The 12,451-nt window shown below is 43.1% G+C and overlaps 2 protein-coding genes across 3 annotated transcripts in view; both read right to left on the bottom strand.

The window, feature by feature from the left end:
• The window catches only part of uba7 (ubiquitin like modifier activating enzyme 7), a 231,125-nt gene extending 229,809 nt beyond the window's left edge, over nt 1-1,316 (bottom strand). Inside the window, exons 1-2 of the mRNA XM_033037366.1 lie at nt 1,221-1,316; nt 801-963 (exon numbers count right to left, since the gene is read on the bottom strand). Of these exons, the coding sequence (XP_032893257.1) occupies nt 801-963; nt 1,221-1,316 (259 nt within the window). The remainder of the gene's footprint in view (nt 1-800; nt 964-1,220) is intronic.
• Nucleotides 1,317-3,928: 2,612 nt separating this feature from the next.
• LOC116983349 (TRAF interacting protein) overlaps nt 3,929-12,451 on the bottom strand; it is a 64,243-nt gene continuing 55,720 nt past the window's right edge. For both annotated transcript variants that reach the window (XM_033037063.1, XM_033037062.1), the window contains exons 15-16: nt 8,629-8,679; nt 3,929-7,829 (exon numbers count right to left, since the gene is read on the bottom strand). In XM_033037063.1, the coding sequence (XP_032892954.1) occupies nt 7,722-7,829; nt 8,629-8,679 (159 nt within the window). In that variant the 3' untranslated portion in view covers nt 3,929-7,721. The remainder of the gene's footprint in view (nt 7,830-8,628; nt 8,680-12,451) is intronic.

The following is a 12,451-nucleotide window of genomic DNA, read 5'->3' on the forward strand; positions in this document are numbered from 1 at the left end:
CCAGTTTTCTCTCCTCTCTCTCGAGTGTAGTACATGAAATGCACTCACTTCACTCCCAGCGCCTAAAGAACACCTACATGTAGATGGATTAGTACAGGAAACACAAGAGACTACAGATGAAGCAACGAAATGCTGGAAAAACTCAGTGAATCAAGCAGCATCTCTGGAGGCAAAGGGATGTGTCAGTCCTGACTGATGTAGGCACTCAACACTAAAACCGACTATCTCTTTGCCTCCACACGTGCAGACTGACACACTAAATACTCCATGTTGGTAGTTTCACTTTAAAACGAACGCGCTGGCTTCAGGATCCTCACTCCTTTAACTAATATACGTGGGGGAAGTTGTAAAGTAAAATCCATTTAGTCATCGATTGAAAGTATTTATTTAAATGGAAGAAATGAACCCCTTGAGGGGTTGCAATTATAACAATGAAAGAATGAGGGGGAAGTGGGGTAAAACGATAGGGCAAGGTGCAACAGTCGGTGTGCGAGTTCCTGAACAATTCCTTGTACCGGTGGAAGGAACCACGACTTTCTGCGTTGGAATCACAACAGAATTTAGCTTTTCCTTCCCACCTGAATGATTTGCAAACCTTGGACTTCTCAGTTATTATTTCGACTTCAGCTGCTCAGAAAACACAGAGCCTGCCCACCCTGGTGCTGAGGTCCGTTTGAGTGAAAATACTGATGAATGCTCGTTAATACCAAAGATTATAGAGGAGCTATACTGGCTCCTCTATAATTTTCGGTTAATACCGGCATCATTACCATAGCCCGCACCGATCGCTGCACGGTTACCTGCTCTTGTTTCTCTCTGCTCCGGGAATCGCGGATCCAAGCGACACGACACTTCAACCCAGCGACAGCAGCTGACTGATCTCGATTGGACAAGAAACTGAAAGCGAAAATACTTCCTGCCAAATTCTGCTCCGCTTAAAAGGGCAACGGAGAATACAGAGCCCTGGTGAGGATGAAGGCAATGAAAGATTGCAACGTTAGATAAAAATACGGTGTTTACAACCCCTCCCTCCCAACCTGTACATTGTATCTGCGTGTATAATGTGGGCAAGGGACCACAGCACAAGGTATGGACCAGAGGCCATAAAACAAAAGTTAAACTTCTAAGAACCAGAACCAGAAATGTATTTATTTTCCTCCAGAAACATGTTCTATTGTTTGCCCCACAAATCATGGGGGGATTCTGGAATTAAGACAAACCCACACCTCTCCCGGCTCCCCCTCCAGTGAAGTCAAATAATTAATTTGAGTATCTAAATTAAACCCGTCCTGTTCCCTCCAGTCAAAATCAGACATGGTGCCAGATTCAAAATTAGATTGTAAAGATAAAGTCGATTTGAATAATTTCCATAGGCACAAGTATTGTGAAGGGGAGGCACAATTAAAATCTTGCTTGCATCATTAGATTAGCCATGCGTTGCAGAGAATGGGAGATGTGGATCACATTCAGGGAGAGGTTAGTTAAACTTGGCATCACCTTCCGTGCGGATGTTGTGGGTCAAAGGACCCGTTCCTGTTCTGCACTTTTCTGATTGATTAAATTGAAAGTTGCACGGGGACATTTTCACCTAGAGGGTGGTGGGTATAGGGAGGTTGCACGACCCATGACCCGTACTATTGCCACCCTACGCCAACTGGAGTACACGCGGTGTACTGCAGGTAAGCACTGACCATTGTTCCCACCTTAGCGGGCCCGTTAAAACCCGCCGAAATGGTCAATTTTTGCGCTGTAAATAATTATGGAAATCGGGATAAGCGTGAGAGACATGTATCCTACTTCAGAATTCCAAAAGTGAGGAGAAATGACAGTAGATAGAAGCAAGAGTTGAAGGGACACCAACAGCCAAAGAGCTTGGCGAATATTGGCCGTGCAGATATCCAATTGAAAATATTGGGAATTATCGCGTTTGCTCACAGCATTTCATCAACAGTAAGGCATTATTTGTGTTTTTTCTTGATTCCTTTGGCATCTAAACTGTTTCAGAAGTGATAAATCTGGCTGTAAAATCTGGCGGGAGGGGGTGGCGTTGGGGGGAGGGGCTCAACTCAGCCGCCACCGCACCACACAGCTGTTTTCCTGACTCCACTCTTGCGAACTCAATCAGCACGACTTGTTTACTCAGCCCCGCCTCTGGGGTTTTATTCTCCAGTGGGTGCCGGAAGAGGCGTTACCATCATTGGTGAATGACAGGCGAGAAGACCAATCTGCTGATCTCACGATTTTTTAAACCTCCATAACTTTTCTCATATTTCACCGATTGGAACAAAACTTGGTGTCTTGGAGTAGAGGAGAACGGTCAGTAAGGTGGCGAAAAAATCCTAGCGATATAGGGTAGATATTTAATTACAACGAAGACCGGAAGTGGTCAAGATGAGTTTTAGTAATAGTATATAGATATATCAAAATTAATACAATAAAATCAATTGTGCAAATGAAAATTTTCAGATGTATTGGTCCGCCTCCAGATCCAATCACCGCCTCTAACTTTTCACAGGGATGGATTCAGTGAGTGTAGACTGAACTCGCCTCTCCCCATCTCCACCCCCCCTACCCTTCTCCCCATCCCGTTTTTCCCTGCTCGCCCCCATCCCTCCGTCTCCACTCCCCCCCACCCTTCTCCCCACTCCACTCTTCTCCCCCTTCTTCACTCCCCCCACATCCCCTTCTCCAACCCCCACCCCCCCCCCACCCCACACTTTCCCCGACACCCCCCATTTGTGGACCCAGCCTGTGACAGCTAGATCCCACTAATAGTACTGCACAAAGGCCATATCTGTTTTAGTATCATTGACTATGGGATAAATGCAGACTTTAGGAACACCCCACCCCCGCCTTGCTTCAAAATGGGTGGCACTGGTACATTGACAACATTGCCTGTACCCAGTTGGAAAGCCCGCTGCCTCTGGGGGTTTGGAGAGACCATTGGAAGAGAGATCTGCCTCTGGGACAACTCGTGGCCAACAGTTTAGTTCCCATAAGGAGTAGGCAGAACATTGGAGGTTCGAGTCCAACCCCTGGGGCCCTTGTGTCACATTTAGTTCAGATAGTGCCCTTCAGCCCATCGAGTCCGCACCGACCAGCGATACTATCCCACACACGCTAGGGACAATTTAAACTTATATCAAGCCTATCAACCTAGAGTTAGGGTTAGGATTAGGGCTAGTTTCCTCCCGCACACCAAAGGCACACAGGTTTGTATAAATTGTCCCTAGCGTGTGTGGGATAGTGTGCGGGGGATCGCTGGTCTCAGGCTGGGTTCACAAATGGGGGGCGTAGGGGAATGGGGCATGGGTGGAGAATGGGAGGGGGAGAAGGGGATGTGAGGGGAGGAGTGGAGACGGGGAGAAGGGGGGAGTGGAGACGGGGAGAAGAGTGGAGCGGAGATGGGGGCAGGAGGGGGGAGGAGGGGAGAGGGGAGTTCTGTCTACAATCACTGAACCCATCCCTGTGAAAAGATGGATTTGATCTGGAAGCGGACCAATACATCTGTAAATAAAACTGAACGACTCGGAAATCCTTTCATCTGCACAATTGATCTTATTGTATTAATTTTAATGTATTAATGTTTAAAATCCATGCATTGGAGGAAGAATATTTTACAGCCCATCTGTGGTCCCTAACCCTAACCGAGCGTCACCCGCGGGACAACATACGTCAGCGTGTGACAGGGCGTACGACATGATAAGACACCCATATGTCGCCCCTGAATTTTGAACATTCCGAAATCCAGGGACGACACCGTGCGTCACCACGCGCCACGACCCGAGCCCAACGCGACAACCTCTTCAGGCTGTCGCCGAAAATGTCGCAGAGTGGGACAGGCCCTTAACAAGTTGACAAAAGCTGCCCAGGCAGTTGCAATGAATGAATGCTCTCCAGTCATTTGAAGAGAAGACAAGACACAAAATTCTACCTGGAAGTATTTATTGAGTTTGGGTATTTTACAACAAATATAAGTAGCCCCACAGATTCATGCCCAAGAAAGATAAAACACAGACTGGATTCAGCAATGGGATGAACACACACATTCAGCTTCAGTAAAGAGGCACAAAACCAGTGCAATTACAGTTAGGATTATAGGAAGAGGCCAAAGTATGTCAAAAAATTAAATGCAGATGTGCAATGTTGTGATAATTGCCGTGTGAAGATAAATGTGTGACCATATTGCAATTTTAATGCTAAAATACTGCATTAATTTCACACATGGTCACTTCTACAAATTTCCAGGCCATAGTAAATGGCAACTGTAATCTTTTTGAAATAATGGATCCCTCTGAAGCTTTCACTCAATCAGCACATGAAATCAGTGACCAACTATCTTTTTTTCTGCTTATAAATAGATTTTGAATGGCAAGAGATGTTTAGGAGGTTTTGATGTTGCTTAGTCAATTACAAACATGCTGAGTGTGTAGGAAAGAACTGCAGATGCTGGTTTATACCGAAGATAGACACAAAATGCTGGAGTAGCGGATCAGGCAGCGTCTCTGGAGAGAGATACTGCCTTTCCACAGATGCTGCCTGACTCGCTGAGTTACTCCAGCAGTCTATCGACAAACATGTTGATGTTATGCAAACACATCCCAGTTTGTGAACAGGCAAATAAAATCGAGAAAGCTGTTCCCAGTGAAGTTTTCAGGGTAAATACACAAGACAATATGTTTTAAAAAATGAAAAATTTTCAAACAAAACAAAGAGCTGGTGGAAAGAAACTTGACCAATTCCACCAAATTCAGTCTGTTATTCTGTAATTTCAGTCCAAAACTGCACTTATACAAGTCCATCAAAAATATAATCCAAATGTTATTGCGCAGCAAAATGACACACAAACACTTGCCAATATCCACTGCAAGATATCAGGAGATTCTCAACATTAATTATTCTCTACGTTCAAATCACTCAACGTAGACTTTACAAACAAGCCAATTAAAAAAAAATAATTGTGTCAGACCATAGTTAATCTTTTGTTCTAACAAAATCTTGATAAATATATAATTTTTCACGGCAAAATAGCTCTGGATTTTAGGAATGAATCACTGAATGCAAGACCATTAAAATGTTACAAAGTAAGTAAAGGAAATTAAAGGGCATTCCTTGTTCCAAAGGGTGACACTCCATTCATCAAATATTTCTCCTCACGCTCAGAGACGAGCAGTAAATGGTGGCTGGCACAGGCACAATGGATTGAATAGTCTTGAGTATAGAAACAAGGAATTGCAGATGCTGATTACTATACAAAGGGACACAACGTGCTGAAGTAACTCAGCAAGTCAAGCAGCATCTCTGGAGATCATGGGTGACATTCTCAAGAGATGCTGCATGACCTGCTGAGTTACTCGTGTACTTTTTGTCCTTTTCCACTTATTTGACTGCTGTAGCATTCTGCACACCAAGGCAAGATTGTAAGAACAGAAAGCACTCTTTGATTTGCAATGATTTATTAGGCTTCTCTGAAATACTCAAATTGGAACACTCATTTCCTGAATCAGCAAGAGCCAAGGAGATGCCCATTTAACTGGGCACTGCCAGCAGGCAGATGGGATGTCATCACCTGGAAGGGGAAAGCAGGCTGATAGCTTCAGCAATTCCACACAGAAGTAAAACAATTAAAAAAAGATTTGGCCCAAAGAAGGATCAATACATATCGAGGCAGAGGGGGTGAAACAATTGCAGGAGAGAAATGTTGACACATTAAAAACAAGCATGCCCTTATGTTTTGATAAGATGTTCCCAACACAAGGCACAAGTGGGTTTGGTTTACAATACAATATTAATGGGATATTTTGGAAACAATTCAAGAGGGCAGGTTCTAACTTCCACGTTTTCTTGGGTAAGTGCTCTTTTTATAGAGATACAAATATGTAGTATGCATCAGTTTTCAATCAACCAAAGCATTTAAGGCATTTTCAACATCACGGAACTGCTTCTGAGAAATCTGTTAAAATTAACATTTGTGAAGAACCAGTTGAATCTTTGTGTTTTACAAATTACCACCAATGATTAAATTTGATTGAAAGAATACCTGAAGTTAACAGGGCAGAGGACCTGCGATTATTAGAGCTGCAAAACTGTTGAACCACCCTGCCTTAACTGGCTATCTCTAAAAATGTTTGGTTGGATTCTGTACACATCAATACCAGCAAGTATCCTCAATGCCATTGACTGTCACATTTAAGGAAATAAAAAGCAAGGTCAAACCTAGCACCTTCATAGATTATAAACAAGACCTCCTTTTCACTTTGCTAAAGAGCTTTAAAACAATGAGACTGAAAGATTGAATACAGAGAAAAGGCACTGATCAACATATATGTACACAACAAGACCCCTGCCCGACTAAGACACTGGACACCACTGAGCATTGTTTAAAAACTGGTGTTTCTGCTGTGACACTATCAAAATAGCTATCAATTCAAATTCCTAAGTCAGCAAAAACACCCACAGTACTTGAAGTGAGACTGTAAATCAACACAAAGAATGTCAAAATAGAGGCTTAAAACTGTTCCAAAAGTGATTAACTTTACAGTCAATGACAGGAATTTGAAAAATTCAATTTGAGAGAGCTACTCCTTTAGTGTGTGGTGCTGTATAAGGAAGTTGGTGAAGGATAATTGGGCCAGAGCTAGGATCAAGCTAAATGGCCGGGGTAATGTAGACCAGAGGACACCAGACTCAAAGAAACATTCAAATTAATGATATTTAGTTAAACATCAGCATTTCAAATCCAGCGTAGACTTGAGACGAAAGCCTCCTCTATTTGCCGACAGCATGATGAAATAAGGTAGGACTGGGTGCAAGATATTGAAAGAATGGTATTTATTAATACTTACTTAGTTTCTAAAATTGTGTAGACCTAAACCAAATTGCTGCTAAAATGATAACACATTTAGAAAAGGATATCTGTGGCAGGAAATAGGAAGATGGTTGAATAGATAATGCTTGCTGCAGTTAAAGCAGATTCAGAGGAGCAGTCATTTACTCTGCAACTAACCCATGCTATACGTGACTTGGGAATGTTTTACTCTAATGCGGGGGGGGGGGCAGGGGCGAGATGTTATGATTTCTTGGCTGGGAGATGCAAAATCTTTGCCAACAAGTAGAAACAAGGAACTGCAGATATTGGTTTACAAAAAAAGGGCACAAAGTGCTGGAGTAATGCAGAGGGTCAGGCAGCATCCCTGGAGTAGATGGATTGGTGGCATTTCAGGTTGGGATCCTTCTTCAGGCTGAAGGAGGGTCCAAAACCAAAAACGTCACCAATCCATGTTCCCGATAGATGCTGCCTGACCAGCAGACCTACTCCGGTACTTTGTGTCCTTCTTTGCCAACATGAGATAATTTCATTTGAAGATTTTCCCCATGCTTTCACTATCTCCAGCCCTGACGATGGCAGTTACTATCATGCTGCCTCTTTCTTTCTGTAATGCCAAGTGATTTGTGCTCTCAACAACCAGGGTAGTTTCAGTGGGTTACCAATTGTTGAAACAATTCAAATGCACTGGTGAAGAAATCGTCTTTTTTCTTTTCGGATCAGTAGGTTTGAAGATTTTTCATATTGTACGTATATTCCTTAGCAGGCCAGCTGCACTTTTCCAGGAAGGGTTCAGGCAGTGCTACCAACCCTAACAGACAATTCCCGCTTGTTATCCTGGCACTCAGTACAGTTCTGCTTCATCCAATTGCCTTGTCTCGCTGACATTTGGGAATCATTTAAGGAAATCCTTTAGTTTGGGCTGATTGCTGTTTACAGTCATCCGTGTCACTTTCTTCCTCTTTACCTTTAACAACAGTGGACGTATTTCAGTCATTTTAGTCTGAAGGAAGTAAAGTTAAAGATAATCTTGAGGAAATGTGTAATATTTAAAAGCAAAACCTTTCCTTTCGTTTTGAAGTCACATGGGCACACAGTGGATCCCTCTAGATTTACAACACAGGACTTGAACACAAATATTCTGACAATGGAAATGTTAATTTTGAATTAAAAAATATACCAATAGTTCAGAAGTTCTTGGACCAGAATTATGACATTCGGCCCATCGAAACTACTCCACCATTCAATCATGGCCGACATATCTTTCCCTCTCAACTCCATTCTCCTGCCTGCTCCACAAAACCCCTGACACCCTTACAAATTAAGAATACATTCATTCTTATTTCTCAAATAATAGGTTACATTATGCTACACAGGTTTCTCCAGCAATGTCCTCTTTTTCTTACAACTGCCGTGATGCCTGATTTTTCCCCAGAATCTATTCTTTGTCAATTCCTTATTTTAACATGCTATTCCACAGTAGTGTGAACTGCCGCCGATCACACCCTCAACAGTTTACAGACTATCATTCTGATGTTCAGTCTCCGATTTATTCTAGCCTCTACATCAATTGATGCAATATCAGCACTAATTCTATATGTTCTCCTGGCTGCTGCTTCTTGTTGAAGCACACAGTGTGTAGCCTTGGTGTCCCATATACTACAGAGCTGAGGCTCCAATTCCTTAACCCTCCAACACAAAACTCACCAACTTCCACCTCCAACACACCTCCTATCTCCTTTATCTATCATTTCCATTTTTTTCTTTTCCCATTGTGCTCAAGCAAATCCAGCAAAGGATACAGGTTCAATGAACTTGCTTCTTCCTCCTAATCCATCAAAGCCAATCCGCACCTAAGGAGGAAAACGGATTAAAGATCATCAACAGATAGTGAAGAAGGTTGTGAACGATTGCCGCAGGAACTGGATCGATTGGCCAGGTCGGCGGAGGAATGGTTGATGGAATTTAATCCAGAGAAGTGCGAGGTATTGCATTTTGGGACGTCAAAAAAGGGCAAGACCTACACAGTAAATGGGAGGCCTCTGGGTGGTGTTGTAGAGCAGAGTGATCTAGTACAGGTGCATGGTTCCTTGAGGGTTGAGTCGCAGGTAGATAAGGTGGGCAAAAAGGCTTTTGGCATTTTGGCCTTCATCAGTCAGAGTATTGAGTATAGAAGGTACACAAAATTGCTGGGGAAACTCAGCGGGTGCAGCAGCATCTATGGAGCGAAGGAAATAGGCGACGTTTCGGGCCGAAACCCTTCTTCAGACTGATGGGGGGTGGGAGAAAGAAGGAAAAGGGGAGGAGGGGGAGGCGCCCGAGGGCGGGCGGATGGGAGGGTGGGAGGAGACAGCTAGAGGGTTAAGGAAGGGGAGGAGACAGCAAGGGCTAGCAAAATTGGGAGAATTCAATGTTAATGCCATACGGACGCAAGGTCCCCAGACGGAATATGTGGTGCTGTTCCTCCAATTTCCGCTGTTGCTCACTCTGGCAATGGAGGAGACCCAGGACAGAGAGGTCGGATTGGGAATGGGAGGGGGAGTTGAAGTGCTGAGCCACCGGGAGTTCAGGTAGGTTATTGCGGACTGAGCGGAGGTGTTCGGCGAAACGATCGCCCAACCTACGCTTGGTCTCCCCGATGTAAATCAGCTGACATCCCCAGCAATTTTGTGTACCTTCGATATTCCAGCATCTGCAGTTCCCTTTTGAACATATTGAGTATAGAAGTTGGGAGGTCATGTTGCAGTTGTATAAAACGTTGGTGTGACCACATTTAGAATATTGCGTTCAGTTCTGGACACATTATAGAAAAGATATTGTCAAGCTTGTAAGGGTTCAGAAAAGATTTACGAGGATGTTACCAGGATTAGAGGGTGTGAGCTATAGGGAGAGGTTGAGTAGGCAGGGTCTCGATTCCATGGAGCGCAGGAGGACGAGGGGGGGGGGGGGGGGGGGGGGGGGGGGGTAGGAATCTTATAGAGGTGTACAAAATCATGAGGAATAGATCAGGTAGATGCAGAGACTCTTGCCCAGAGTAGGGGAATAGAGGACATATAGTGCCCTCCATAATGATTGGGACAAAGACCCATCATTTAATTATTTGCCTCTGTACTCCACAATCTGAGATTTGTAAGGGGAAAAAAAAATCACATGTGGTTAAAGTGCACATTCTCAGATTTTATTAAAGGCCATTTTTATACATTTTGGTTTCACCATGTAGAAATTACAGCTGTGTTTATACATAGACACCCATTTCATAACGTTTGGGACACAGCAATGTCATGTAAATGAAAGTAGTCATGTTTAGTATTTTGTTGCATATCCTTTGCATGCAATGACTGCTTGAAGTCTGCGATTCATGGGCATCACCAGTTGTTGAGTGTCTTCCCTGGTGATGCTCTGCCAAGCCTGTATTGCAGCCATCTTAGCCTGTATTGCAGCCATCTTTAGCATGCTCAATTGGGTTCAGATTGGGTTATTGACTTGGCCACTCAAGAATTGACCATTTTTTAGGTTTGAAAAACTCCTTTGGTGCTTTAGCAGTATGTTTGCGATCATTGTCTTGCTGTAGAAAGAAACGGCGGACAATGAGTTTTGAGACATTTGTTTGAACTTGAGCAGATAGGATGTGTCTATATACTTCAAAATACATTATGCTACTACCATCAGCAGTTGTATCATCAATGAAGATGAGTGAGCCTTCAGCAGCCATACATGCCCAGGCCATAACACCCCCACCACCGTGTTTCACAGATGAGGTGGTATGCTTTGGATCTTGGGTAGTTCCTTCTCTCCTCCATACTTTGCTCTTGCCATCACTCTGATATAAGTTAATCTTCGTCTCATCTGTCCACAAGACCTTTTTCCAGCACTGTGGTTGTTCTTTTAAGTACTTCTTGGCAAACTGTAACCTGGCCTATTTTTGCAGCTAACCAGTGGTTTGCATCTTGCAGTGTAGCCTCTGTATTTCTGTTCATGAAGTCTTCTGCAGACAGTGGACATTGACAAATCCACACCTGACTCCTGAAGATTGTTTCTAATCTGTCAGACAGGTGCTTGGGGATTTTTCTTTATTATAGAGATTGGCCAGCCAATCCCATTGCGATTAGTCTCTCCAGTGCTTTCTTTCTTCTTAATGATGTTCCAAACAGTTGATTTTGGTAAGCCTGAGGTTTGGCTGATGTCTCTCAACAGTTTTCTACTTGTTTCTCAGTCTCATAATGGCTTCTTTGACTTTCATTTGCACAACTTTTGTCCTCATGCTGATAAACAGCAATAAAAGTTTTGAAAGGTGATGGAAAGACTGGTGGAAAGACTAGGTGCTGAGAATTCTCTTATATTTGCATTAAGGAGGCATTTAAACACTCCTGAGCAATTATAAACGCCTGTGAAGCCATGTGTCCCAAACATTATGGTGCCCTGAAATGGGGATTATGTATAAATACAGCTGTAATTTCTACATGGTGAAATCATAATGTATAAAAATGGCCTTTAATAATATCTGACAATGTGCACTTTAACCACATGTGATTTTTTTTTCTATTACAAATCTCAAATTGTGGAGTACAGAGGTAAACAAATAAATAAATAGTTTTGTTCCAAACATTATGGAGGACACTGTAGGTTCAAGGTGAAGGGGAAAAGATTTAATAGGAATCCATGGGGTAACCTTTTTCACACAAAGGGTGGTGGGTGTATGGAACAAGCTGCCAGAGGAGGTAGTTGAGGCTGGGACTATCCCATCATTTAAGAAACAGTTAGATAGGTACACGGATAGGACCGGTTTGGAGAGATATGGACCAAGCGCAGGCAAGTGGGACTCGTGTAGCCGGGACATTGTTGGCTGGTGTGGGCTAGTTGGGCAGAAGGACCTGTTTCCACACTGCGTCAATCTATCGGCCTGGACACAGCTTAACAGGGAGGCTATTGATGCACACGGGGTTATCATAAGACAAAGGAGCAGAATTAGGACATTCAGTCCACTGAGTCTGCTCCACCATTTCATCACGGCTGATCTATTTTCCCCTCTCAACCCTATTCTCCTGCCTTCTGTTTGTATAGAGTACATTGGACAGTAACATCACACAAGCATTGGGATGTTTCCAAACTAAACGTCAGGATGTTGTAGACTGATCTATACTGTTCCTTCACATGTTTTGACACATCACTGTGTGACAGATTAGTGTGAACTTTCCCCCTTAATGCCATTAATAATGGCTGATATAATTAGCACACAACATGGATTAATTTTTAAACACAGCAAGTCTTAATTACTACTAAACAACCGCATTAGAGCTGAAATTTTCATTTCACTGTGGTCCCATTGCAAAACATTTGGAATGATGTTACAAAAGATTTATTTCCCACTTTTCAATGCTCCCTCTCATAATTGGGGAAAAGCAATAAATGTCAGAACAAAAGGGAATGCTGATGAACAGAGTACATAGTCCCCTGATAGTGGCATCGCAGTAGAGGGTGTTGAAATCATATGGCATACTTGCTTTCATAGATTGGAGCATAGATTAAAAGAGTTAGTACATTATGTTACAACTTTACAAAACACTGTTTAGATCACAAGTGGAGTACTATGTGTAGTTCTAGTCTCCATGCCATTGAAAAGGTGTG

This window comes from Amblyraja radiata, chromosome 18 (genome assembly GCF_010909765.2).
Source record: "Amblyraja radiata isolate CabotCenter1 chromosome 18, sAmbRad1.1.pri, whole genome shotgun sequence".
NCBI classification, from domain to species: Eukaryota; Metazoa; Chordata; class Chondrichthyes; order Rajiformes; family Rajidae; genus Amblyraja; species Amblyraja radiata.